Source organism: Vigna angularis, chromosome 2, assembly GCF_016808095.1.
Source record: "Vigna angularis cultivar LongXiaoDou No.4 chromosome 2, ASM1680809v1, whole genome shotgun sequence".
Classification (NCBI taxonomy): Eukaryota; Viridiplantae; Streptophyta; class Magnoliopsida; order Fabales; family Fabaceae; genus Vigna; species Vigna angularis.
In genome coordinates, this window is record NC_068971.1 from 42,703,208 (window position 1) to 42,731,192 (window position 27,985).

The following is a 27,985-nucleotide window of genomic DNA, read 5'->3' on the forward strand; positions in this document are numbered from 1 at the left end:
AAGATTGAAACTGTAAAATAATTCTAGAGGGCTTGATTGATCCCTCTCACAATCTTCTATTTATAAGAATAAATTGATACACAAATACATGATAAATAGGGTAACCCTAGACACAATATAATCATGATAAATAGGGTAATCCTAGACATAATATAATCATGATAAATAGGGTAACCCTTGACACACTATAATGATGATAAAATAGGATAAATATCCTAACACTCCCCCTCAAGCTGGAGCATACAAATTGTATGTACCAAGCTTGGAACAAATAAACTCAATCCGAGGACCCCTTAATGACTTGGTCAATACATCTGCGAGTTGATCGTTTGACCCAATAAACTCAGTACATATTTCTTTGGTCAACAACTTTTCACGAACAAAATGACAATCAATTTCTATATGTTTAGTCCTCTCGTGAAACACTGGATTTGATGCAATGTGGAGAGCAGCTTGATTGTCGCAATACATCTTCATAGTATGGATGTCACAAAATTTAACCTCTTGAAGGAATTGTTTCACCCATATAAGTTCACATGTTAGTGATGCCATTGCCCTATACTCGGCTTCCGCGGTTGATCGAGCTACTACATTCTGTTTCTTACTTTTCCATGAAATAATGTTTCCTCCCAGAAAAACACAATATCCTGTTGTAGACCGTCTATCAATAGGTGAACCTGCCCAATCTGCATCACAATACCCAGAGACATGAATGCTTCCTTTATCTTCATATAACAATCCTTGCCCGGGAGCCTTCTTTACATACCTTAGAATGCGAATGAGAGCATTCCAATGGTCAATACATGGAGCCTGCATGAACTGACTAACCACTCCAACTGCAAAGGATAGATCTGGCCTTGTAATAGTGAGATAAATCAGTTTGCCAACTAGCCTCCTATACCTCTCTGGATCGGAGAATAATTCACCTTCTTCTGTCCTTAATTTCTGGTTTGGGTCCATGGGACTGTCTACCGGTCTACAATCAATCATGCCTGTTTCTTGTAATATATCAAGAGCATACTTCCTTTGGGAGATTACAACTCCATCTTTTGATTGCGCTACTTCAATGCCTAAGAAATATTTGAGACTTCCAAGATCCTTGGTTTGAAAATGTCTACACAAGTACTCTTTTAGTTGAGATATTCCAACAACATCATTTCCTGTAATGACAATATCATCAACATATACTATTAAGTAAACACATTTCCCGAGAGAAGAATGACAATAAAAAACTGAATGGTCTGCTTCACTGCGTTTTAGCCCAAATTTTTGAACAATGGAGCTAAACTTTCCAAACCAAGCACGTGGGGATTGCTTGAGGCCATATAGAGATCGATGCAATTTGCATACCATACCAGACTCCCCCTGAGCAACAAACCCTGGAGGTTGCTCCATATAAACTTCTTCCTCAAGATCACCATGTAGGAAGGCATTCTTGATATCCAATTGATGAAGTGGCCAGTGACGAATGGCTGCCATGGCAAAGAAGAGACGAATAGTAGTCATCTTGGCTACAGGAGAGAAAGTGTCACAATAATCAAGACCATAAACCTGAGTGTAACCTTTTGCAACAAGCCGAGCTTTAAGCCGATCAATTTCACCATCAGGGCCAACTTTAACTGCATACACCCATCGACAACCAACCGCCTTTTTTCCTGGGGGAAGGGGCACCAGCTCCCAAGTATTACTGTGGTCAAGAGCCTGCATTTCTGCAATCATAGCTTGTCGCCATCCAGGATGATCAAGTGCTTCTTTCACATTCTTGGGTATAACAATAGAGGACACTGAGGATAAAAGAGAAAAATAGGAGGGCGACAATCGATGATAGCTTAGAAAATTATAAATGGGATGAGGGTTCCGAGTGGAACGAGTACCTTTTCTGAGGGCAATAGGCCATGCTGAATCATTTGCACCAGGAGGCGTGGGAGGAGGTGACGAGGGAGAAGAATCTGAAGTAGGAGATTCACCATTGTCTTGGGGAGGTGGACTATCCATTGGGGCCCTGTGTGGGATGATCTCAGTATGTGGAGAAACAGGTGTAGAAGGATTGTGATCATGACTGGGAATGACAGAGACAGTGGAGCTATTTGACTCAACCATTGGAATAGGAAGGACCTGCTGGAGGATAGAAACATCCTGAACAGATGGAGAGAAGTAAGGAGTCTGTTCAAAGAATGTGACATTGGCAGACATGTAATACTTCTTAGTTTCAGGAGAGTAACACCGATATCCTTTTTGAAGTCGAGAATAGCCTAAGAAGACACATTTGAGAGCGCGAGCGGAGAGTTTGTCTAGACCTGGAGACATGTCATGAACAAAACATACACAGCCAAACACTCGGGGAGATGTATGAAAGAGAGGATCATTAGGAAACAAAATGGAGAAAGGGACTTTATTATCAAGAGAGGAGGAGGGCATCCTATTAATAAGATAACATGCAGTTAAGATGGCATCCCCCCAGTGATGGACAGGAATATGGGCACCAAGCAAAAGGGTACGAGCAGTTTCAACCAAGTGTCTATTTTTTCGTTCTGCTATACCATTTTGCTGTGGTGTATGAGGACAAGTAGACTGATGTAAGATACCATGGGAACTCAAGATGGCAGAAAAGGATGATGAAAAATACTCTTTGGCATTATCACTTCTTAATATTTTGATTACTTGACCAAATTGATTCTTGATTTCATTCAAAAAGGATGTAAAGATAGCTAACAATTCAGAACGATTTTTCATAAGATAAACCCAAGTACATCTTGAATATTCATCAATAAAGGTAACAAAATAGCTATAACCAAAGGAGGAGATACGACTAGGTCCCCATATATCAGAATGGATGATGGAAAAACTAGAATTACATATTGATTGAGACCTTTTATGAAAGGAAGATCTAACATGTTTTCCTAATTGACATGACTCACATTCTAAGGTTTGGAGACCACTAAGTTCAGGACACATCTTTTTTAATTTGGACAAATGAGGATGGCCAAGTCGATCATGTAGCACTTTAGGATTAAGAGCAGCAACACAAGACACCCTTGGACGAGATCCAAAATGGTATAATCCGCCAGCTTCATATCCTTCTCCAATCTGTCTCCCCGAACCACGCTCCTGTATAACAAAAGATTTATGATCAAAGGTTATTGAACAATTTAACATTTTAGTCAACTGGCTTAAGGAAATTAAATTAAAAGGACAATTAGGGACAAAAAGGACTGAGTTGAGATTGAGGGAGGGAGACAAAGAAACATGACCGACTCCTTTGGAAGAAGTTTTAGATCCATTTGCAAGGGTTATGAAATGAGGTTTTTCTCGAAAGGAAATAGATGAGAACAAAGAGGTATTACCAGAAATGTGATCAGAAGCACCTGAGTCAATTACCCATGAATTTTGACATTCCATAGATTGAGAAACGCAGGCTGTTGATGTATTGGGAGATTGAGATGGTTGTGCCAAGCTGTTAGACTTTAACCTTAAATACTCTTGATATTCATCCTCAGAAAACATAGAAGTAGAGGTTTCAGTTTTCAAAGTGGAAGTTTCAGTCTTCGAAATATTGGCGGTTTTGGAAGGGAAACCATGTAAGGAGTAACAATTCTCTTGAGTATGACCCATCCTTTTACAATATGTGCATTGAGTACGTCCCCGACCTCCTCGTCCTCCTCCTCTAGTGCCACGTCCTCCTCTTCCTCGTGTGGCAACCATGACAGATGGTTCCACTAGTTCATGCGCTTCTTGAGTTTGAGATACCGGGACACGCAGAAGGCGAGTGGTCAATGTTTCCATAGAGGGGACCTCATGACTAGTTAGAAGTTGATCTCTGAGATGATCAAAATCGGGATGTAGGGCACGAAGGATCAACACCATGTAGAATTTGTCTAGTTTCTTTTTTATATCCTCTAATGGATCTACTTCCAAAAACATCCTAAGTTCTTCGACAGCAGATTGGGCTTCAGTCATGAAGGACACCATATCATGGTCTGCCATTTTAAGAGATGCAAGTTTATTCGTAGTGTCATAGAGACGTTGAATATCGTTGGCATAAATGCTTTGGGCTTTCTTCCAAAAGGAGTGACAAGTTTTGAAAGCCCTCAAAGATACAAAAAGTTTGGGTTCCACTGATTGCCATAACAGGGCACACAACTGGAAATCTGCTTGTTTCCACTGATCAGCTTTTTCAGTAGGCACATGGCTTCCATCTCGCTCAAGGTGGTCATAATGCCCTTGGCCAAGGAACCACATTTCAACGGCAGCAGACCATGATAGATAATTTTTTCCATTTAGCTTCTCGGAGGTAATTGATGGACTTCCAGAGAAGGAAAGAGTACTGCCAGACGCCATTTCTGAAGAAGACGAATAGTACTAACGAAGAACAAGAAAACCCTAAGGGTTTAAACGAAGGAAACTTTGACAGTGATGGACGACGGTGGCCGGCAATGGCGGGCGGTGGCCGGCGGTGACGGTGGCCGGACGGTGGCCGGACGGTGGCCGGAGACGGTGGCCGGACGGTGGCCGGCGACGGCCGACGGTGGCCGACGGTTGACGGTGGCCGGCGGCGGGCAGCGGCGGGCGACAAAGAACTGTGGCGCCGGACAAATATATATTACGAGACAGAAACCAGAGCGGGATCGACCCGCTCTGATACCAACTTAAGATTGAAACTGTAAAATAATTCTAGAGGGCTTGATTGATCCCTCTCACAATCTTCTATTTATAAGAATAAATTGATACACAAATACATGATAAATAGGGTAACCCTAGACACAATATAATCATGATAAATAGGGTAATCCTAGACATAATATAATCATGATAAATAGGGTAACCCTTGACACACTATAATGATGATAAAATAGGATAAATATCCTAACAGTCCCTTCAGGTTTTGTAATTTGATCCATATATTTATAATTGTTTGATTCTTTTTCTTCTTCATTGTTTACAATTGTGCTAATATATTATAGTGTAATAAACAAATTGACGTATATAAATATGGATGGCTCATATAACAATTAATTAGAAAACTGGAATAATTGCATTAAATCAAATCTTTACAACTTTGTCTCTATATATACTAATTGAAATGATTGTCTTGTAAAAATTCAATAATCATACACCAATTATTAAAAAATTCATAAAGTATAGTAGGATAATTGTGCAAAATATATAATATAAACATTCAACGTATTTACTTGTTATAAGAATAATATATTATTATATAACAGTATTTTGACTGATTTCGGTTGTGATAAATATAATTTACTATTTATATGTTAGTTCCGAGATACCAAATACGCCCAAGAAAAAACGAAGACCAGTACAAGAATAACAAAGACATGGCTGGACAATTTTCTTATAAACTTAAAACAATTTTAAAAAAAATTAACTTCTTCCTAATTAAAATTATTTTATATATATATATATATATATATAGTATATCGAACTCTATCAGTTATATATCTAGAATTAGGAAGATCTAAGCTACTCTGTTTTTTTTCTATATTATGAGTACATTGACTTAAACATTGAAGTATAATTATTTCACTCCTAAGAATTCGGTCAAGTCAAAGTCAAAGTTCAATTTCCAAGAACTTCATCTAAATAATTCACTCCTAAGAATTAGTACAAAACACGTTCTGTTTTCCTTATTAATTATAGTAGTTTTTTAAAAACTATTTTACGTTACTATTGGGAATATAAATTGATTATCAAAATCTATAATATTAATTTTAGTTATAACATAATGTATATAAATATATTTATTTATTGTGAATTTTAATTATGTAAATCAACATTTATCCTGAAAAATACTAGTATATAAGAAAGTATAAAGTTTTTAAAAGATTAACGGTATATTTGAGTAAACCATTATTCAGTCATTGAAAGTGGAACTTACTGTTATATCCGTTTCTAAAATGAAAAATAAATCTAAAAAATGTCAACTTTGTCATTTAGTTCTTAAATTTTGATATTATCTCTCACAACACAACATATTTTTCAAAAGTGAAATGTTTGATGGAGACATACTTTTCAAAATTATATTAGCATAATAGGTGGATTTTCCTTTCAGGGATTTATTTAGAAATTTCTTTATTTTTACAGTGGTGTGATAGTAGGCACGGCCTTGAGCCATTAGAAGCAAATTAAATTAAAACAATTAATAACAATAATAATGATGATGTTGGTAATTTTTATGAACCTGAGAGGATATATTTGCACAGTCAACACTCCTAGGCTGCGTTTTTTAATATTATTTTTTATCTTTTCTTGCATTGGAAGGTAAAAAGAAAAAGATCTTTTATTTGAAGCACATGCATAATGGCCACAAAACTTGGTCCGATGAATTAAATAAAGTTGGGTTGCGTTCTTGGAATCAAATGGAGCAGTGTAGGATGATGCATGGTTAATGCAAGTTGAGGACCATGTTCGTCAATATATATATTCTCCTACGTTGTTGTGTTATCTGTTTTTATAACATGACACGAATAGTTTTTGTTTTAGTTTTCCATTCTCTCTTTTTTGTTTGTTCTAACTTCAAACAAAGGTTCATCCTCCACTCACTTAACCTTCTCCTTCCATTTCTATATTTGGCAACTCTTCTCTCTTCCCCCTCTCTCTCGCTTTGTTCCGTCAAGGACAAGGACCGAGCCTCAGGAGCCACGAAAAACAGGTACATCATCTGTCTTTGCCTCACCAAAACAACATGCAATGTTTTGAATGTCCCTGCATTTACTCACTGTTGTTTCCGTTACAAGTAATGTATGCATTCAAGGGTTATTCTTTCTGATTTCCCTCTTTCCTTCTCGGCATTCTCTTGCCATTAATGAGAATATTGATAACTCCGTCATTAATGAGAATATTGTTCTTTGGCTTAGAACCAGGTTGGTGCCCATTATTATTCGGGTGGAAAAATTTAAAACTTTGAGATTTTGAAAAGGGAAAAAGGTGGAATCTACCTGCCCAGAAGAATTATATGATTCTTTGATCATTAAATCGCGTAAAAAAACGCTTTTGGAGGGAGAAAGGAGGATCCCTGAAATAGTTTTGGTGATAATTTCCATCTGGGGTCTTCTCATCGGAATGAGTATGTGGTAGAATCGTGAAATTCGGTGGAATGATTCAAAAGGGTGGTTGTAGAGCAATGGAGTGGAGGCTGCAATTGATTGGTGAACTGAAAATTGAGAGCATGAGGTAGGTGCCTATCAACATGGACTCAAAAGGAGATGCTGAACCTCAGGAGGAGAGGCCTTCATCACCAATGAGGGTCCTGCAGCATTTTTCTGGGGGCGCATTCAAAGTTGCTGGGGAAGCATTGCATATGTCACCAATGGGGCCTGGTGGGCATAGACGTTGTCAAAGTGAGCTTGGTAGCAGAGGAGTTGAACGTAATAACAGCTTGCAGAAATTAAAATCTCACGTGAACAAGGCTTGGCGCTGGGGTGGCAAATCCCGCGAAGATGCCCTCGCGAATTTCAACCCCGAGGTCATGGCAAACCAGAAACGGCAGTGGTATCAGCTTCATCCTAAAAGTCTGGTATTCATTTTTTTTAGAATCCCTTCATGTGCTATATTTACTTTTGAAAGTATTCCTTGCTTCACTGATCCGAAAATGTTAATGGAATTTAATATATTTATGCTCTACATTGTACAGTACAGTAGTACATTGCTTTCAATGATGATAAATGTCAACAACTCATGGTGATTCATGTTTTGCCTCTGTAGAAAATCATTTTCCACCTTTCAATTACTTGTTCTTTATTGTTTTATCAACAAAATATACTACATTTACATGACTTCTTTATCATCTATGAAGTTTAACAACCTGTTTTCAAAATTATAAATTTTCTGCATTCAATATTTTAACATCACCGAATGGAATTGGTAGCAGTTGTTTCTGTATCTTAGTCCAGTCCTGTCGGAAGGAACTTTGAGCACGAGCTTTGAGGGTTTTAATATTTCTTACATATGTATAATTAACCATACCTATACTGGTATTTGAGTAATTGGTATGCTGTTAATGCTAAAAGTTATTTTGAAGGTTCTTCATGTAGACTGGGAACATTAACAATGATGCATTTTTGCACTAAATTTTAGGAGGTGACCTTTGTGTACCACGCACATATTTATCAGAAATGTAAGCTTATCATTTTGTTGAAGTAAGTCAATGTGAATATTACTGTAGGATTGTGTAAATAATAAGGAGCCGACATCGCTCTTTGAACATTTTGTGATTGTGGGGCTGCATCCAGATGCTAATTTGGAAGCCGTGGAGCATTCATTTGCAAGAAGGAAAAAGTGGGAAAAGGATAAGGGGAAACCTGAATTTCGAGATTGCAGAAAGTCTCAGCAGCAAAAAGTAATAGAACCAACTTTGGAACCTCAGGTTTGGTAGATATCAATATCTTTTTAATACATTCATTTGATACAGCTTGTTAACCTACTAGACGGGATCAACTACATGGGTCACACAATGGCATTAAGCTTGATAAAAAAAACCTACGAATATTTTTATCATGAGAGCCTTTTAACAAGTACATTTGACTGAAAATGAAGTTTTATCAGAGGAAAAGAAAGGAAGTACAATTAAAAGGAGGATAAGTTATCTCCGAAAACAGAGAAAATTTAAGGAAACATAGAATAAAAGAGATAATTGGCTGTCCAGTCTCTGCATATAAGAAACAGAATATTTCAATTGCCATTTCTCTGTTATTCTTCTTTGATAAATTTTTAAAATTAAATTCTTGAGTGTTATAGGCTAATACACGTTGTGAATATCTGGTGTCTCGGTCTCCTATGAATATAAAAGGAACTTCACAACATTTATGAAAGATGTTTTGGAATATTATATTTGTATTTTGAGGGTGAATGGGAATTATTTGAGTCTACAATGTGCTCCTACCATACAAATAATTGATCATGAAACTTCCTAGCAAGCAAACTTCAACCTATTCCTCCTTATTTATATTTACAATTTAGTCTATTGCTATGGATCTATGCGTTCTTTGTTGCTCTCATACCTTTTTGCAAACACGCAGTTATTGTTCAAATATCCTCCTGCAAAGAAGCTAACATTGCGTATGAAGGATTTAGCTCCCTTTTGCTTTCCTGAAGGTGTTAAGGTCTGTTTGATGCTATTTTATATGCTCAGAGTTGTCAAAGTCTTTTTTCATTTTAACTGCTGCCTTACAAATTGTTCTCTATTTCTTTCTAATGTTTGCATTTGGAGCTTCTACCATCATTGCATGTTTCTCTTTCCCTTTCCTTGATGTGTAAATTGTTTGATTTCTTAATGAATAAATATTTTGATTTATCTTGAAGTAAGAAATTTCTGTTCTCTTCTTTATCATTGAATTGCAGAATATATGAACATAATTTTTATCACTCTGGCAGATGACACAGTAAGAGCAGCTTTGAATGTAGTTGCTTATCCAATGTTATGATGATATGACAAGAAATAAGAAATTTTTAGATGCAGTTGCCTTTACAAGCAAGATTAATTAACAAATTAAACGTTGAAAAGTGAGGTCAGAGGAGGGAGAAACTAAGAAACAGTATATGCAATAAAGTTGTTCTAAGTGTATGGAATCTAGCAAAATTTTACTATACGGACATACATTTTAGTTTATTCAGATTAACTGATGTTCGTGCCTTTAATTGTTGAGATTTCTTAGTTGCAAATAATAAGTTGTCCATCTTTTATTTTTCTAGAATTTTACACTTTTGCAAGGATAAAAGTAACAGTTTTTTATAAACAATAGGTCTAGTTAAGTAATAAAATCTGCTTTCCCGCAAACTGTTTCATTTGTAAAGTGTTGATTTACAGGCATGGTTGTTGGAGAGGACTCCATCTCTTAGTGAACTAAACGAACTTGTCTATGGACAGGTATGAATGCCTAATCAATCTTGTAGTTCTTTTTTCATGAAAAAACATGTTTTTTCTTTTTGACAAGCTAGTTAAAGCAATATGTCATCTACTGTGTTAGATAACATAATTCATTCTAAGCATAACTTAATACTTGGTATAGATACTGTGACATGCATGTGTAGCAAACTATTGTCTTTCATTTTTGTGTCAAAGAAGCATTGACTAAATCCAATTTTCATTGTATTATTAACCTTCCATTGAGCCCTTATCAGCTTTGCAACCAAAGATAATATAATTTTCTTTTTGCTTTTATCCTCCACAGGAACATTTAGGAAAAGATGATCTTTCATTCGTCTTTGCTGTCAAGGTAATTTTTGTATTGATATTATATATCAAATTTAATTTGTTACCTTTAATGGTTAATGATTGTTCTATTGAATTTTTATTTGACTTACCTGTACTCTGGCTGACCTGTGCTAGATTAGATTATGCAGGATTCTGTATATGTGTACAGTTTCTGCATATTGTTATTTTCAATTTCATTTTTGAGAATTGTTGAGTGAGCCACAGGGGGACGGGGTAAATATCTTACAGTATATATTTTCCCTTAGCTACTCAGTATTTCGTTCTTTAGATAAAACTTCAGATGTGTCTATCAATTAACTCAACTCGACAGTTCAGAACATTTGTTGTTAAAGTGATTCCTAGTGTTATTGCTCAAAGCTGCAAGTGAGAACAGTAGAACCAAAAATAAATTTTAATTTTTAGCATAGTCCCTTATGAACAAACAAATAGAGCATAAAGCATGGATTATACATAAACTTACTGCATACTGTTAGGGGCTGGCGAGTTTACGAGAGAAGAAGATATAGGAGAGAGAGAGGAGGGGTCCGTACGGTAGAGGACAGCGACCGAACGGTTGAAAGGGGGGAGCACGAGGGCCGAACGGCTGAAAGTGGGGAGCACGATGGCCGAACGGTAGGAGAAAGAGAAAAAGGGCTGAGCGAGTGGGGCGACGACGAGCGTCCTAAGCAAGTGGAAGCAACAACGAGCGTCCTAATGGCCGAACGATACGAGGAAGAGAAAAAGAGGGCTGAGCGAGTGGGGGGACGACGAGCGTCCTAAGCGAGTGGAAGCAACAACGAGCGTCCTAACTGACAACAGTTAGGATAAGCGGGAAATTCAAAGGACGTATCTCAGGATAGTATAGAAGTAAATATAGTAAATAAGGATAGAAATATTCTTACCAGATAATTATAATAAATAGACATAATTACTATTATTCTTTACCTTTTTGGGGAAGGAGTAATTAGTATTAATAAAGGAGGAACCTAGGGTTTATGGGGAGCTTTTTTTGATTACGGAGTTTTGTAAGAGAGGTTAGGCTCTCAGGTAACTGACGGAGACCCTGCTCCCAGTTATTGGTTGTTTATTGTGATACCTATATTTCCATTTAATAAAGAGTTTCATTCAGTCAAATACCATTGTTTATTGCCTGTGGGAGTGTGAAAGAGTGTGAGTGGCAAGTTCACGTACTAAGGTACGTAACAATTGGTCCGACCTGCCGGATCCTAATAGAGACGAGTAAAAGACATCATGGAGGGAAGAGTGAATGCTGTCGAAGGAAGATTGGAGGTCATAGAAATCTCCATGGGAGGACTGGAGGCAGCAGTCCAGGAACTGGTGAAGGTGATGGGAGAGCGAGGTCGACGACATGAGGGAAATCCTGATGGAAGTCAGGGGTCTGTCAACGGGAGAAGGAATGAGGAGGACGAGAGAGATGGCAGCAGGCTAGATGGGGGACACCGAGAGGAGCAACCGTATTGGAAGAGAAGGGTAGACTTACCCATCTTCGAAGGAAGCGATCCTTTGAATTGGATCTATAGAGCGGACAAATTCTTTGAACTACAAGGAGTGTCGGAGGAAGAAAAGCTGCGCCTAGCCTATATCAGCATGGAGAGAATCGCGGGACACTGGTTCAGGTTTTGGAGGGAGAAGGCCAGGAACCGCTCATGGACCGGATTAAAGGAGTCGTTGGTGATCCGTTTCGGAGGCAGAAGCCGAGGAACGGTCTTCGAGAGACTGGCGGCCTGTAAACAATCAGGGACCGTGGAAGAATACATCCAAGAATTCGAAGTATTGATTGGCCAAGCAGAACAAATACCTGATGCACAGCTGATGGGATACTTCATGGCAGGATTGCAGGAGGGGATCCGTAATCAACTCAGATTGCTTGACCCGAGGGAATTGATGGACGTAATGAGACTAGCAAAGGACGTGGAAGAGTTCCAAGGGGGCACAAAGGCTGGAGGGGGAATCATAAGCAAGAGCCAGACGTGGGGAAAACCGAGCGGTTCAGTAATGAGGACGGACCCCAGTCGGCATAATCAGAACCGAACGGGAATCGCAGAGAGGGGACAGACAGGGGGGAAGGAAGGGGTCCCGAGGAGAGAAGGAGAACGATCGTTCTCAAACAACCAAGGAAGGAACGTGCGGGATTTATCGTACGCTGAATATGTCAAACGAAGGGAAGAAGGGAGGTGTTTCAGGTGTGGGGGATCGTTCGGTCCAGGCCATCGTTGTCCGGAAAGGAGTCTTCGGATGCTGGTACTGGCAAAAGACGAGGAATCAAGCGGGGAAGACGAAGCTGAGACCGAACTCGACCAAATGGAGCTATCGGCCTTCTCGGCAGGGGGGCTCACCCAGCCCAGAACGATGAAATTGCATGGACAGATAGGAACGAAACAGGTACTGATTTTGATCGACAGTGGCGCCAGCCACAACTTCATAAGAAAAGAATTGGTAGAGGAACTGGCATTACCCGTAGTAGATACACCACCCTATAGGGTGAGTTTGGGGGATGGGCAGAGAAAGGAGACGAGGGGTTGTTGTGAAGAAGTAATGATTCGCATGGGCGAGGCGGTGATCACCGACCGGTTCCACCTGTTTGAACTGGGCGGAGTTGACGTGATACTGGGGGTAGAATGGCTGGCTAAGCTGGGAGAAGTAACATTAAACTGGGGCAAGCTAACCATGGTGTTCGGTCAAGCAGGGAGGAACGTGACCATTAAAGGAGATCCTACTTTAACTCGGAGATTGGTGGAACCCGAGGCATTGTTCAAAATGAAAGAAGTAGAGGCCTGGTTGCTGGTGTGGGAGTTTGGGGAGGCAGAAAAGAACGAGGAAAGAAAACCGTTCGGTCAGGGAGAAGGACCGTTCGGTCCGGAGATGACAAAGAAGCAGACGCATGACATGAATAAAATTTTGGATCAGCACGCAAGCGTATTTCACGAGCCGAGCGGACTACCGCCAGATAGGGGCATGGTTCATCAAATTCCATTAAAAGAGGGTACGGATCCCGTGAATGTAAGGTCGTACCGTTACCCCCATGTGATGAAGGGGGAGATTGAGAAACAGGTGGCCGAAATGCTAAAAACGGGCGTCATAAGGTCGAGCAACAGTCCTTATTCGAGTCTGGTAATATTAGTGAAGAAGAAGGATGGCAGCTGGAGATTTTGTGTGGATTATAGGGCCCTTAACCGAGCCACAATACCCGATAAATTCCCTATCCCACTGATAGAGGAATTGCTAGACGAACTGAGAGGGGCCAAATACTTTTCGAAGGTGGATTTGAAGTCAGGCTACCACCAGATCCGAATGGGAGATGGAGACATAGAGAAAACGACCTTTCGGACGCACCAGGGTCACTACGAATTCATGGTGATGCCGTTCGGCCTCACCAACACACCAGCCACATTCCAGAGTGCAATGAACAGCCTGATGCAGCCTTACTTGCGGAAATTCGTACTGGTGTTCTTTGATGATATATTGGTGTATAGCCGATCTTGGGAGGAGCATTTAGAGCATGTGGGGACGGTGTTAAGGGAACTCGTGACAAATAGGTGGGTGGCCAACAAAAAAAAATGTGAGTTCGGCAAAACTCAAATAGGCTATTTGGGTCATCGGATATCCGCAAGGGGTGTAGAAATGGACGAAGACAAAGTAAGGGCCGTGATAGACTGGGAAAAACCTAAGACGGTGAAGGCTTTGAGGGGATTTCTGGGTCTGACAGGATACTATAGGAGGTTTGTGAAGGACTATGGGAAGATTGCCAAACCCTTGACCGACCTTCTTAAAAAGGGACAGTTTACATGGATGGAGCAAGCAGAGGAAGCTATGTCAAGGTTAAAGAAGGCCATCACTACTGCACCAGTGCTGGTTCTACCTGATTTTGACCAGCCTTTCCACATTGAGTGTGATGCATCGGGAAGAGGGGTAGGAGCGGTACTCATGCAAGGAAAGAAACCCATAGCTTTCTTTAGTAAAGCGTTATCAGAGGGGTCATTGAGTAAATCGATATATGAGAAGGAATTAATGGCGTTGGTTTTAGCCATACAACACTGGAGGCCCTACCTCTTGGGACAAAGGTTTGTGGTCCACACCGATCAAAGGAGCCTGAAGTACCTTTTGGAGCGGCGCATCACCACTCAGAATTAGCAGAATTGGATTGCGAAGCTCCTGGGTTATGACTTTGAAATTGTGTACAAATCAGGTGTCACCAACAAGGTAGCAGACGCCCTATCACGGAAGGAAGAGGATGATCCACAGGAAGAAAAGGAATTGAGGGTTGTGGCCAGACCTTACTGGCAAGACTTCAGGGAGATTCTGGAAGAAGTTGAGGCAGATGAGGAGTTAAAGAAGGTGATAGAAGATTTGAGAAAAGACCCCAACTCACATCCCTCGTTCACTCTGGAACACGAGAGGTTACACTATAAGGGGAGGCTTGTGTTGTCTGCCCGATCGGCCTGGGTGCCCAAGTTGATAGCCGAGTTTCATACCACGCAAACAGGAGGACACTCAGGGGTATATCGGACTTATCGCAAGGTGGCGTAATCTCTTTATTGGGTAGGAATGAAGAAAGCCGTAACTGACTTTGTTGCAAGCTGCCTGGTATGTCAACAACATAAATATTTGTCATCCTCTCCGCAGGGGTTGTTGCAACCTTTACCAATACCCAACGCCATTTGGGAGGAGATAAGCATGGATTTTATCGTTAAGTTGCCCAAGTCCCACGGGTATGATGCTGTGCTGGTAGTGGTAGACCGCCTCAGCAAATATGGACACTTCATACCGCTGAAACATCCCTATTCTGCTCGAACCGTAGCTGAAGTGTTTGTAAAGGAGATTGTCTGGTTGCATGGGGTGCCATTATCTATCCTGAGTGACCGGGATCCACTGTTCCTGAGTAATTTTTGGAAGGAGTTGTTTAAATTACAAGGAACTCAACTGAAGATGAGCACCGCCTATCATCCTGAATCCGATGGACAGACTGAGGTCGTGAATAGGGTATTGGAAGGTTATCTGAGATGCTTCTGCTCAGAACAACCAAAGGGATGGAGCATAGTGCTACCCTGGGCGGAATATTGGTATAATACCAGCTATCAAGAGTCGGCGAGATGCACCCCATTTGAAACAGTATATGGGAGGTCTCCTCCTTCACTGCACAGGTTCGTTCCGGGGGAAACCCTAGTGGAAGCCGTCGGCCAGGAGTTACAGACGAGGGATGAGGCACTCAACCAGCTAAAGTTCCATCTAGCCAGGGCTCAAGAACTAATGGTGAGGCAGGCCGACAAGGCAAGAAGACCATCCAATGTGGAGGTGGGAGATTGGGTGTATCTAAAGATCAGACCCCACCGACAGACGTCGATGCCGTCCACACTGCATTCTAAGCTAGCCGCTCGGTATTTTGGACCTTTCCCGGTCATACAGCAGATAGGAGAAGTGGCATTCAAGTTGCAACTACCCAAAGCCGCGCGGATACATCCAATGTTCCATGTGTCGCAATTAAAGAAGGCCGTGGGGAAGAACAGTGTGGAGAAAGAGTTACCCATAGCTTAGAGATGGAGGGACCGTCTCCCTGGCCGACCAGAGTTCTGGATAAAAGGCAGGTGCAACAAGGAGAGGACGAACGGCAGGAAGTGTTGATCGAATGGCAAGAGGGAGGACCGGACGGGGCAACATGGGAAGACGCCATAACCATCCGAGATCAATATCCAGACTTCAACCTTAAGGGCAAGGTTGATCTTCAGGAGGTGGGTAATGTTAGGGGCTGGCGAGTTTACGAGAGAAGAAGATATAGGAGAGAGAGAGGAGGGGTCCGTACGGTAGAGGACAGCGGCCGAACAGTTGAAAGGGGGGAGCACGAGGGTCGAACGGCTGAAAGTGGGGAGCATGATGGCCGAACGGTAGGAGAAAGAGAAAAAGGGCTGAGCGAGTGGGGCGACAACGAGCGTCCTAAGCAAGTGGAAACAACAACGAGCGTCCTAATGGCCGAACGGTACGAGGAAGAGAAAAAGAGGGTTGAGCGAGTGGGGCGACGACGAGCGTCCTAAGCGAGTGGAAGCAACAACGAGCGTCCTAACTGGCAACAGTTAGGATAGGCGGGAAATTCAAAGGACGTATCTCAGGATAGTATAGAAGTAAATATAGTAAATAAGGATAGAAATATTCTTACCAGATAATTATAATAAATAGGCATAATTACTATTATTCTTTACCTTTTTGGGGAAGGAGTAATTAGTATTAATAAAGGAGGAACCTAGGGTTTATGGGGAGCTTTTTTTTATTACGGAGTTTTGTAAGAGAGGTTAGGCTCTCAGGTAACTGACGGAGACCCTGCTCCCAGTTATTGGTTGTTTATTGTGATACCTATATTTCCATTTAATAAAGAGTTTCATTCAGTCAAATACCATTGTTTATTGCCTGTGGGAGTGTGAAAGAGTGAGTGGCAAGTTCACGTACTCAGGTACGTAACACATACCTTGTGCTACAATATAATTATGAGCATAGGGACATTCAATATATGTCTGTGTATGTTTGGATCAATTTTATTTAGTTGCTTCTCATTTATTTCTTACTGTAATGATTGCTGAAAATACATTCTGTTTACCTTGATGTCTTGATCAGGCAGCAGACAATACAACACTTTATGGAGTTTGTTTACATGTGCCTGAAATTGTTCAAAGGCCCCCTGGTATCTTAGGCATATCATCTCCTTTTTCTCATCCCTCCATGGGATGCAGCCGTTTTCTGGTTTCTGCACCTCGCTGCTATTGTCTTCTGACTAGAGTTCCCTTCTTTGAGTTACACTTTGAGATGTTAAACAGGTTAGCATTATTGTGGCTTATTGGTTTATACTCACTTACTTTTCTGGGAAAATATGGTTAATGTCCTTTGATTTTTCCTAGACACTGTAGAATTTATTACGCCTTACTTGGATGCAGTCTCATTGCACAGGAGCGCCTGAATCGGATAACAGAGTTTATAAATGAGATGAGTCTCAGTGGCAGCGTTCCATCATCTCCCAAACTAGATGATCAAATGAGGTCAAAGGAGGAAAAATCCCCAGAGAACGAGACATTCAGTGAATGGATGGATTCTGCAATTCCTCTTGATGGTGCAGCAGCTATTGCTGCTGCAGCTGCTGGGATTATATCAGATGATGAAAGCCAACAGTTATCACCTAAAATACGGGATTATCGCTGTCAATCTCCTGTAAGTGGGAGTGCCAGTGATGCTTCAGATTCGTCTCAGTTCAGGGATACAGATAAGGAGGACAGGAAGAATCTCCAAGTTCTAGATAATTGTGAGTTTAAGGCACCAGAAACTCTTGGTTCTATAAAAAGAATGCATGGAAATTGCAAAAATGACCAAGCTTCTCCGAAACCTGGAACACCTTTGTCTTCTCAGACTCGTGTCTTGGAGCGTCTTGGAAGTTTTGAATCACTTTTCAGGTAATAAATTTATAATTATAATATTTGTTTCAGTTTTACTTTTGGGTAGACTTCATTTTTCCCTTGTATTTACAGTGCTACATTTCTAGAAATTATGTTGCATAACTTTTTCAGATTTGATATAGTCCATCCATCTGTATAATTTTCTTGTGTTTTTGTGTGTCTATTTTTGACATTTATTGTTTACTTCCAATTCAATTTCAATCCATATTGTTTTCATTGGCAGTCCAGTTAGAAGCAGGGCATCAGAAGATGAGGACGATTTTTTCTCAAACAACGAAAGAGATTATGGGGATGAATTGTTAATGGAATGGGCTACGGTCAGTGTAAAATGGTTTTCGATTTGTTTTCATTGATTAAACTGAAGTGATGTTTGATTGACATTTTACATACTTTTTTGTGAATGCCTTTGATAGGAGAATAAGAATGATTTGCTACAGATAGTGTGTAGATACCATGCTCAACCTATTCCACCTCGAGGAAGTGATTTTGTCTTCCACCCTCTCGAACATCTACAAGCTATTCAGTACATACGACATTCAGTTGCTGCTCTTGGCTTCGGAGATGATTGTTCAAACTGTTCTGAAACAGCTCTGGTAATTCTTAAATGATTTTTAACAATACTGATCCAAAAAGTATGCATTCTCCTTACACATATACTTGGTAAAAGGACAATACGAAGCTGGCAGCGGCTGAGGAAGCCCTATCATTATCAGTATGGACAATGGCGACTACATGTCGAGTTCTCTCCCTTGATAGTGTAAGCATATATTCCACTTGACATACAACAATGTTAATGTCTGTATAACTCAGAAGTTCTATATAGAAACTATTCTAAGAATCCACTTCTCGTATTGTATGAATAAAATATTTTTTAACTATTCTTTTTCGTCTATTTTCTTTCTTTTACTGATTTGTATGCAGACAAATATTCAGTTTGACTTTTGTCCTCGCTCATGTTTCCTGTTCAGTTACTGCATTTTGCAGTTTAATTTTTCTAGTTCTTAATCTAGATAACATTATTTATCAAATTATTATAGTTTAGGGGTGTGCTTTGGTTCAACCAAACCCAACCCCGAAACTATTTTATATCCTCTAACCAAAATGATTCCAAATATTTTGTGAGAAAAGATTGAAGAAATAAGGTAAGAACAATAAATCGAATGGAGCTCCCCGAACATCTTCATTTTCCTATGTTTTTATTCACATAAATAAGAAGAGTCCTTGTGAGTATATAATGTCACTAGCATAAACAATTTAGCTCCTCAAAGAAGATGATTTACTATGCCTTCTTTGCATCATGTAAACTGTTTTCCATGTCCACTGCCTCTCCACTACCTATTGAAGATTTGACTCATTCCATTTACTAAATTAGATGCTAATATCTCGCTACTTTCTTCAATTACTAATGAAATTAGTTTTATCCACAATGTTACTGGCAGGTGATGACATTGATTACAGGAGTGTTGTTGGAAAAACAGGTAGTAATAGTGTGCCCAAATCTGGTAAGTCTTTAAAACCAACATGCCAATTGATGGTCTTTGACTTTCCTTAATGTGTTGTATGGTTAGAACCTAGTTGCTGCTGTTGATTAATTTGGACTGATGTAGAGTGGAATTGTAACCTGTCTTTGATTTTGACAATTTTTGACACAATGTAGGGTGTTCTATCTGCCACAGTGCTTTCTCTTATACCCATGATTCGTCCGTTTCAGTGGCAGAGTTTATTGCTCCCAGTAAGTCAAAGGATTCAACAAGCCCTGGTTTCAGATTTCCGTGTGAGATTGTCACATAGATCTAACAATATATTAGTCTTGCTTTTCAGGTTTTACCTGGGACAATGATGGATTTTCTTGATGCCCCAGTTCCATATATTGTGAGTGTCATTTTCTTTGATGTTTATTAAATATGTTGTTTAATATTATATATGTTTTGTTGGCTACTACTTTAGCATTCACTGTTGCTTAGCATTATAGAAGAAGAAATTAGTTTTTGCTTAAGTTAAAATTAGATTTTAGGATAAGCTAAATGATTTTAACGTGCACATAAACTAATTTTAATGTATGGTGAAAACTTTTTCATTTTTCTTCTTCTACTAGTGTTTATGGAAAAGCACATGGCAGAAGCTTATTTTAAGGTTTTTAATATTTGTATCTTTGTTGCCTTTAAGGATATAGACATACTCCCAATTTCATATTTGATTGATAAAGTCTGTGTGTTGCATTGAGAATTAGTATGTTCAAGTTAAAATGCTACTCTTTTCTCAATGTATGAAAATGATACCACTTGAAAGGAGTAATCTAAAAGAAAGAAGATTCTTATTTAATGGATTAATTTGAAACAGTACATAGGTCACTATCCAGTTTGTCTTTAATAAAATGTCAATCTTTCTCTATATATCTTGGCCACTAGGGAAAATGTCTCCTCATAATCAATGTTTGAGTATATCCTTTAACAGCTAACCTTGTGTAGTAACATTGCTCTGATTCCATGTTAAAAGGGGACTTTAAGCCTAACTCAACTCCACAAAACCGGCTTGTAGGGTGAGGTTTGCACCCACTTATAAACTATGAATTGACCTTATCTCTAGTCAATGTGGGACTTCTAACAATACAAAGTTCCTTTTCTCAAAGCAATGGGCAAGTCATCAAGGTCAGGTTCATAATTATTATTCAAGGATTTTTTCCAAAGATTCAAGGGTGTGAGAAGAAGGAGTACTTACCCCTGGCTCTAACGATTAGAGATGTTCTTGATCAAATTAGGTTATTTTTGTTTCCTCTGATATTGTGTACAGAAGAAACTCTCTAAACAACTAATTTGTGTAGTTGTACTTGACTTGGGAACAAAGATGCCCTTGTTAGGAGCAGCTTCAAAGACTCACCTAATTTTTGGAACTGACCCTGACTCAAGAATAGAGATGCCCTTGATAGAAGCAGCTTCATAGACATCCATACGAGATGTGTTAGGAGAAGTATTAGGAGTACCAAGAGTAGTATCAATTTGTGACGATTCTTGTATGAAAGGGACAAAAGATGACATAAGAGATTAAAAACACTCATCTTCGAAAGAAACCTCTCCTGAAGCTGAGGGTGCATGTAAAAAGATTTAGTTTCATTAAAAGTGAAATCTATGGAGGTTGTTAGATATTATTAGTTACAATATTATGTATATTTGGACTTAGCCCTTATTTGTTGTATTATTCTTTATTATAAATATATTACCTTATGTTTATTTTTTACACAAGTTTCTATACTTAGTTTTTCATTATTTCACATGATATCTAAAGCCAGGGTTTTCTAGCAATGATTGATGATATACTTGCTTCCGCTAATGATTCTTCTACTTAGGCATCTCAATGTGGTGAGCGCCCTTGCAAATCGGGCAAAGAGCGTCGCGAGTGTGAATATTTTCTTATACATTTTTAATTACATAATTAGGAGATTTAATTACATTTCATAATTAAGAGGGTAATTAGGATAATTAATAGGATAATAGTATATTTTATATTTATTGTACAAGATCATTGATCCTGAACTGTTGGAATAGATTATATCCATCACAAATTAGGATTTTCTGTTGCACCTCCAAGAATAATATCAGAAACAGTTTTTATGAGAATTTAATTTTTTTTATAAGCATTTGAATTTTAAAGAATCCCATCTCAATTGTTCATCAAAGTATCCATTGTTCTTGCAGGTTGGCATACAACATAAACCAGATTACTTGAATGCGAGAACTACTAATCGTGTTCTTGTTGATGTACAGAAGGACAAGGTTTGTAATGACATTTTAAAGATACGATATTCCACAAGAATTGTTGGGAGTCTGTTGGAAACTTGTTACACTTAATTTACGTTGTCATGTTTCTTGGCTATTTCCAAACTTTGGGCTTGTGTTAGACAATCATTGGCTATTTATGCTGTTCCATGCAGAATTTTTCTCATGTTTCTCTTCCATTTAATATTTCTTTTGTAGGTGACAATGTGTCCATTACCAAAACTTCCACAGCATAGAGAGCTTTTCTCTCAGTTGAGTTCAATTCATGCTAGACTTTCAAATCAACGATCAATTGCTAAAAAGCATCCTGTACATAGGTGCAACGAAGTCCAGGTTTTCTTAGTTCCCATACTAAAAGATCTCTTTCACACGCGCTATTTTTGGAAAAATAAATATTACTATTTTTTTTATGTATAAATAATTCATGCTTCACAAACCAGCAATTTTTCAGGTTCTAGCTTCTGAAACCATTAGAAGCAACTGCTAATCTTGAATTGTTTACAGGCCGAAGCTGCAACTCAGTTTTTGAATATATTGTGGCACTATTTGGAGTCTCTTTGTTTAAATCTGAAATCCCACACGATAACTAATGTACAATCTAATAAAGATAGGGTACGATAACTAAGTTAATGTGATATTTATTTCTGGAAATTCTTAAAGTACTAAGAATGAGTCATCTGCCCTAGCTCACCCTGCATTAATTTTTCAGGTTTCTTTACTTCTTAAAGATAGCTTCATTGATTCCTTTCCTCCTAGGGATCAACCTTTCATTAAGGTAACAAAATTTGATCGTTTTTTGCATTACATTTGGCTTAAGCTAAAAAGTTGGAATTAAAATCACTGAGGGTAGGGTGGAACATTAAATATTACTTCATGAATAGGCATAGTGAGGTTTTGTTTTATTTATTTTCTGAAGCAGCATAGGTCCTAGTGTAAAAAATATTTAAAATAGGATGGTAAAATTAATTTAGTTTCTCTCGAGTTAAAATCAACTTGTGTTAACTATAATAAAAGTTCTCTGATTTAACATGTTGAATGACAGAAGAGCATAATTCAATTTTAGTTGATGAAAGAATCTCAATTCATTTTTTGTTTATCTCTTGCAGACGTTTATGGAAAAAAAAAATTAACTATAAAAGGCCAATCTCTTTACTAATTACTGTTTCAGAGCTGATTTTGAATCCTTGGCTATGCAGCTTTTTGTAGATACACAGCTCTTCACTGTTTTATCAGACTCTCGTTTGACAAGCTTTGAGAGTGGAGAGTCATAGTCCCGTGCCACATTGGTTTTAGATCAAATTGTGCTATAGATCTGTTAGACATGTTTGTTGTCACTGTTGAAGATATAGCTCTTGATTTCATGGGAGGAACACCTCCAGTTCAGACCAGATGAAACTTTGCTAATCCGAGAATGACACAGAAAGTTGATATGTGGTCAAAAAAATTTGTATAATGTTCATAGTAAATGTCATGTACTAAATCATTGTGCTAACCCAGGGGAAAGAATCACTGTCCCTATTTTTTGTTGAGGGGTGTGTTCTTGGGTTCACCAGTTCATGTTTTGTAATTCAGTAATTGTGACCACTCTCCTTGTAGCATACGTGTCATAATCTTTTTATTGAGCAAACCACAGTTTTGCTTCCTAAAACTGTAATGTATTGTCGTATTAAAATCATGAAAATTCTAAGTTAATGAAAGTTTTTATTATTTGGTCCAAACCTTTGAACATAACTAGCTGGTATCATTTTGGTATTTAAACATACTTATCATTGAAGTTACATTCATTTGAATTTTGAACTGATAATGATGTAATACATATTCAAAGACCTATTTAATAGCTTTTTTAGTTTTGTACTTAAGGAGCTAAATATATCCTGTGAGAATTAACTTCACGAACTTCCTCAGTCTTTATTGCGTCAACTATTTTTTACCTCTAATACTCGTTCTTTCATAGTTAGATGAAAATGTGCTTCCAAAATTTACTTTGACATTTAAGTAAGTTGAGTGTGTAAAATATTAGTTAATGTTGTAAATATGAATGTAGATTATTTATATTGATGGTTGTACTATTTATAAGGTAATTACAATATTTGTGACTCTCACCTATAGGGACCAAGGTGGGTCCAATGATCCATTTACCTTATAATTCAGTTCTTTGATCCAGAATATGCTAAGTTAAAAAATAATACATTATTAAATTATGACAAATCGGTTTATGGCCAAGTAAAACTAGGAGGGCTTGTAGCCAAGTAGAAACATACTAGCTTGTAACCAAGTAAAAATAGGTTTACTTGCGGTTGAATAGAAACACGTCGACTTGTGGTTAGATAGAAACAGGTTGGTTTGTAGCGGGTAGAAACAAGCTAGCTTGTGCCATGTAGAAATAGGCTAGCTTATGGTCGAATAGAAACACGTCAGTTTATGACTGGATGAAAACAGGTCGAGAAGAACAGGTCGACTTGTGGTTGAATAGCAACAGAACAACTTCTGATGAGGTAGCATAGTCTAGCTTGTGACTAGATAGCATAGTCCGACTTGTGATTGGATCAAACAGGTCGATTAGTGATCAAGTAAAATAAATCAACTTATGACTGGATAGTTTATCTGTAATAATCGTCTGTGTTCAAGCACTAAGTGTTCAAACAGTGAGATTGAGAGCATTACACACTTATGGTTGTTGGTTTATTAATTATAATTATTTTCTATGCTTTCTTGTGCTACCATGTGTCATTTTTTTCATTTTTGGTTTCTTAAAAAAAGTTCCCTTCATAAAACTGATTGGTCCCACGTCCAATTGTTTCAATAAATACCTGTTTCAGCATCATTCTACCTACGTTTCATTACTGTAGATTTCATAAGAGCATGAACAGACTCCTTTTATTTAAAAAAAAAACATATTTTTTTTCTTTATATGATATTCCTAAGTCCTTTGACAAATTTATAATCAATAGCATCCTTTCCTTTCCATTATCTTAAACAAAGGCCTTTGCTTCCTGCACCCCACCATTACTAAATGCGCCTCCATACTAATGAAGAAAGAAAATCGTAATTATTTATGTTGTTGCGGGAGAAAAATAGAAACAAGAGTTGTCAATTTTAATGTTTGGAAGTTTGGTAAGAGGTTATTGAAAGAAGGTGAATGGATATGGGAAATTTGTGGCAGATGTGATGATTGGGTTGCATTTGTTGGTTTCGATGTGGTCGAATTAAGTACTAACATCATTAAGAATTATTATTTAATAAAAGAAATAAAAGTATAAATTTCGACTACATTTATAAATTTTTAACAAAAGTATTATTATTTAATATAATTTTTTTTTAAAAAATGACAAACCTTTATATAAATTCTTTTACAAATTTTTTAATAAAAATTGCAAATCATTTGAGCATTTCTTTTATATAGAAACCCTCCAATAATACAATTATCTAACTCTTCTGTGTATTCGAAAGATTCTCAAATAAACTCTTTAATTTTATAGTATTTTTTTTACTGTTTCTTTTTTTCACATTACTTAATTACTGAAAACCAACAAATTATAAAAAAAAAAATATCTCTGCCTAAGTTCTTTCACCTGGCTTTCCTAAATGTTTAATTTCATTAAGTTAATTGTTTCCTTGAGAACTTTTATCTAAGTAGTGTTTGGCCAACTTCTACTTCTAAGGAGAAAAAAAGAAAAAAGTAAATAAAGTCAAGTCACAACACTTGTTGTAGTTTGTGAGGACTAAAGAGATTAGTATGCGAAGATAATTGCTTAAAAAGTATTTAATTTTCTTGACATAGGATAAGAGATTGTGAATTCACTTTTTAGCATTAAAACCCTTTTTTTCGAGAGTAGTGGAAGTCCCTTCGATACTTTTCTTCCCCTTTTCTTAAACCAGTCTAATATAGACAAGTATAAGGCATGTTAAAGTTTAAAGGTTATCGAGAAAACTTATATAAAATATTGTTAGTCTATAAGGTGGAGAAGTTTCATTCTAATAATATAATATATTTAATAAAATAAATATTATCATACTAAAATATATTACTTTATTACGGGTCTAGGAAGAAGGGAAAGCATTCCATGAAAAAAATAAGTTACATATCAATTGAACCTTAGAAGAGTTTTTCTTTTTGTTAATGAGTTTATGAGTTTATTTATTTTCTGGTAGTAGAAGAATTCAAACTCACTAACTATCACTTATTTTTCCATATTATATCTCCCTTGATTTTACGAAAACTGTTGAGAATAATTAACTATATAAAGATTAACTCATTTCTTACACATTTCAGATTTTTTTTTTAGTAACATACTTACCTTTTTTATTTTCTTAGATAACATATTGTTCTCTATATTTACCCGCATAGCCCCGTTTTTATTTTAGATTATAATTTAGTTGTTGGGAAATTGGATTCTAACCTTCCATTTGGTTATTGGGTTGAAATACTAGTCAGAATTTGGTTATCGAATTATTTTCAATTATATCAATTCTATTAAATGTAATTGCTTTTATTCAATAAATAAATTTTCTATTAGCTTATACATTTTCAATTTCATTATTATAAATTTTCCAACTAAAAAATATATTAGAAAAAAAACAATAAATCTGTTAAAATGAAAAAAAAAAACTATAAAACTTCTTTACAGGTATAAGTAATTCTTTTACTTTTTTTTCTCCATATCTATTAACAACTAACATTTTGAATACTTAAATAATCAATTCCAAAATATACATTTATCTTATAAATATGCATTCATCAATTCCAAAATATACATTCATCTTATTATTAACTTTCAATAATTAAATTTTAATAACTACAAAAACATTACAAAAATTATATTTTACAAAATCCAATCACAAATATAAAATTTAGATCATCTTATATACATATAACTCTTTTTTATCTTCCAAAATTTTACAAAACACTACAAATATTACTACATTATTTTTTTCCCATCTTAAAATATTATGTTACTTTATTTAAAGTATATTATTTTTAATTAAAACAAAAAAAAAGCCAAAAAGCCAAATTCTGACTAATATTTCGATCAAAACACAAAGGTCAAAATTCGCTACCCTGAAAACTAAATTCTCACCTAAGAGAAGAACAATGTGGTACCTAGGAAATAAAAAAGGTAAGTGTGCTACCACAGGAAAAAAAATGGCACATCCAACTCAACTCAAACTATTCTATATATTCCAAGCCATAAATTCTAACGGCCAAAAAACTGTAAATTGCTCAGGACATTTCAATGTACAAGGTGAGCCTCTTGTTTTTTCTTTATTTTGTCGTATTCTTCTTTTTCTTGGTTTGTGTATTCTGCTTTGGTATGCAGAGAGATTACTGCAAAGGTTTTTCTTTTTTTGTATAAAGTTTAAAATGAAAAAAGTATGGTCTGCACAAAAATTATGAAAAATAAATGCAAAGTTTTCTTACACATTAGAGAGGGCGACAGAAGTTCATTAAGCACGTCAAAACTACTCATACGACGTTACAACGTGAAATACACCAAAAATCAGTGTTTTTCTTGAAAGATGTTTATGTTTTTTTTTTCTCATACAAAATTGAGTATGAAATAAAAATCTCAGGTATTTCAGCCTTCAAAACACTGATTGAGAATATTTGAATGAATTATTTGACGAGCAGAAAGGTCCTACGATTGGTTTGATAAACCCACGCCAGCTAAGGTTTCAATAATTAGATCAATAATTAAATCCACAGTTTAATCGTACATTACTTTGTGGAGAAAAAAAATAAAATTCCCTTTATTTATTCAAGTGAATGCCAATATAATACAGAATCAGAGACACTAAGGGACATCTAATCTGAAAAAAGTTTGCTGTGACTTAAATGGAAATATAAGAATAAAAGTAGAAAGAGATACTGAAAAGAGAAATGTATAAAAATTGTTTCTATTTATTTAGAAGGACTAAAATGGGTAAAAGTAAATATATAAATATTTTTAAGAAGTTACAATAATAAAATAAATTTAGCTAAAAAATTAAATTATTTACCATATTAAGTATAACACTGGGACACGATGGGGGCATGCCCCGTGCATATAAGCTTGATTAGAAGAAATTGTATGCAATGATTTGAGTCTTAACAAATATAAACTATTTGATATTATTTTTAATCTAAAATTTTAAGATTAAAAATTTATGGATCTTTCATTTTATATATTATTTAACTGTCTTTTTTATTTGTCGTTTTTTCTCAATGATGAAATTATTCCCATCAATAACACTTTAAGTCACCTCAAACCATCCATTTTGATATCATAAACTAATTATGTTGTAGAAGAAGATATTCCTTCGAAGATAATATATATATAACATTTAGTCTTATCTCACACACAAGACATTTAATATCACTTTTAACTTAAAACCACGAATTCATAAAAAAATTTATCTTGTATAAGGTTTAATTGTCTTTTTTAATTAATGTGAAACTTTGACTAATTGTTTATCATATGTAATAAACATGTCGTTTAAATAACTTCTTCTCTTTCTTTTTCAAATAACTAGCAAAAATGGACATTTTCACCCTATCTCACTTCTCTCTGCTTCTT

The 27,985-nt window shown here is 36.9% G+C and overlaps 1 protein-coding gene across 2 annotated transcripts; it reads left to right on the forward strand.

The window, feature by feature from the left end:
• Window positions 1-6,486: 6,486 nt before the first annotated feature.
• Window positions 6,487-23,138, forward strand: LOC108322986 (uncharacterized). 2 transcript variants are annotated; one of them, XM_017555303.2, is made up of 19 exons: window positions 6,487-6,667; window positions 6,873-7,531; window positions 8,180-8,380; window positions 9,033-9,116; window positions 9,821-9,880; window positions 10,185-10,229; window positions 16,829-17,028; window positions 17,146-17,655; window positions 17,882-17,975; window positions 18,072-18,251; window positions 18,326-18,415; window positions 19,098-19,160; window positions 19,316-19,390; window positions 19,480-19,530; window positions 21,351-21,428; window positions 21,630-21,764; window positions 21,936-22,043; window positions 22,141-22,206; window positions 22,628-23,138. In XM_017555303.2, the coding sequence occupies exons 2-19, from the start codon at window positions 7,205-7,207 to the stop codon at window positions 22,700-22,702; spliced, it is 2,442 nt and encodes an 813-aa protein (XP_017410792.1). In that variant the 5' UTR covers window positions 6,487-6,667; window positions 6,873-7,204; the 3' UTR covers window positions 22,703-23,138. The 2 variants fall into 2 exon arrangements, 1 of the variants encoding a protein (XP_017410792.1); XR_008247441.1 differs by lacking the exon at window positions 22,628-23,138 and having other exon boundaries at window positions 21,630-21,748.
• Window positions 23,139-27,985: the final 4,847 nt, after the last annotated feature.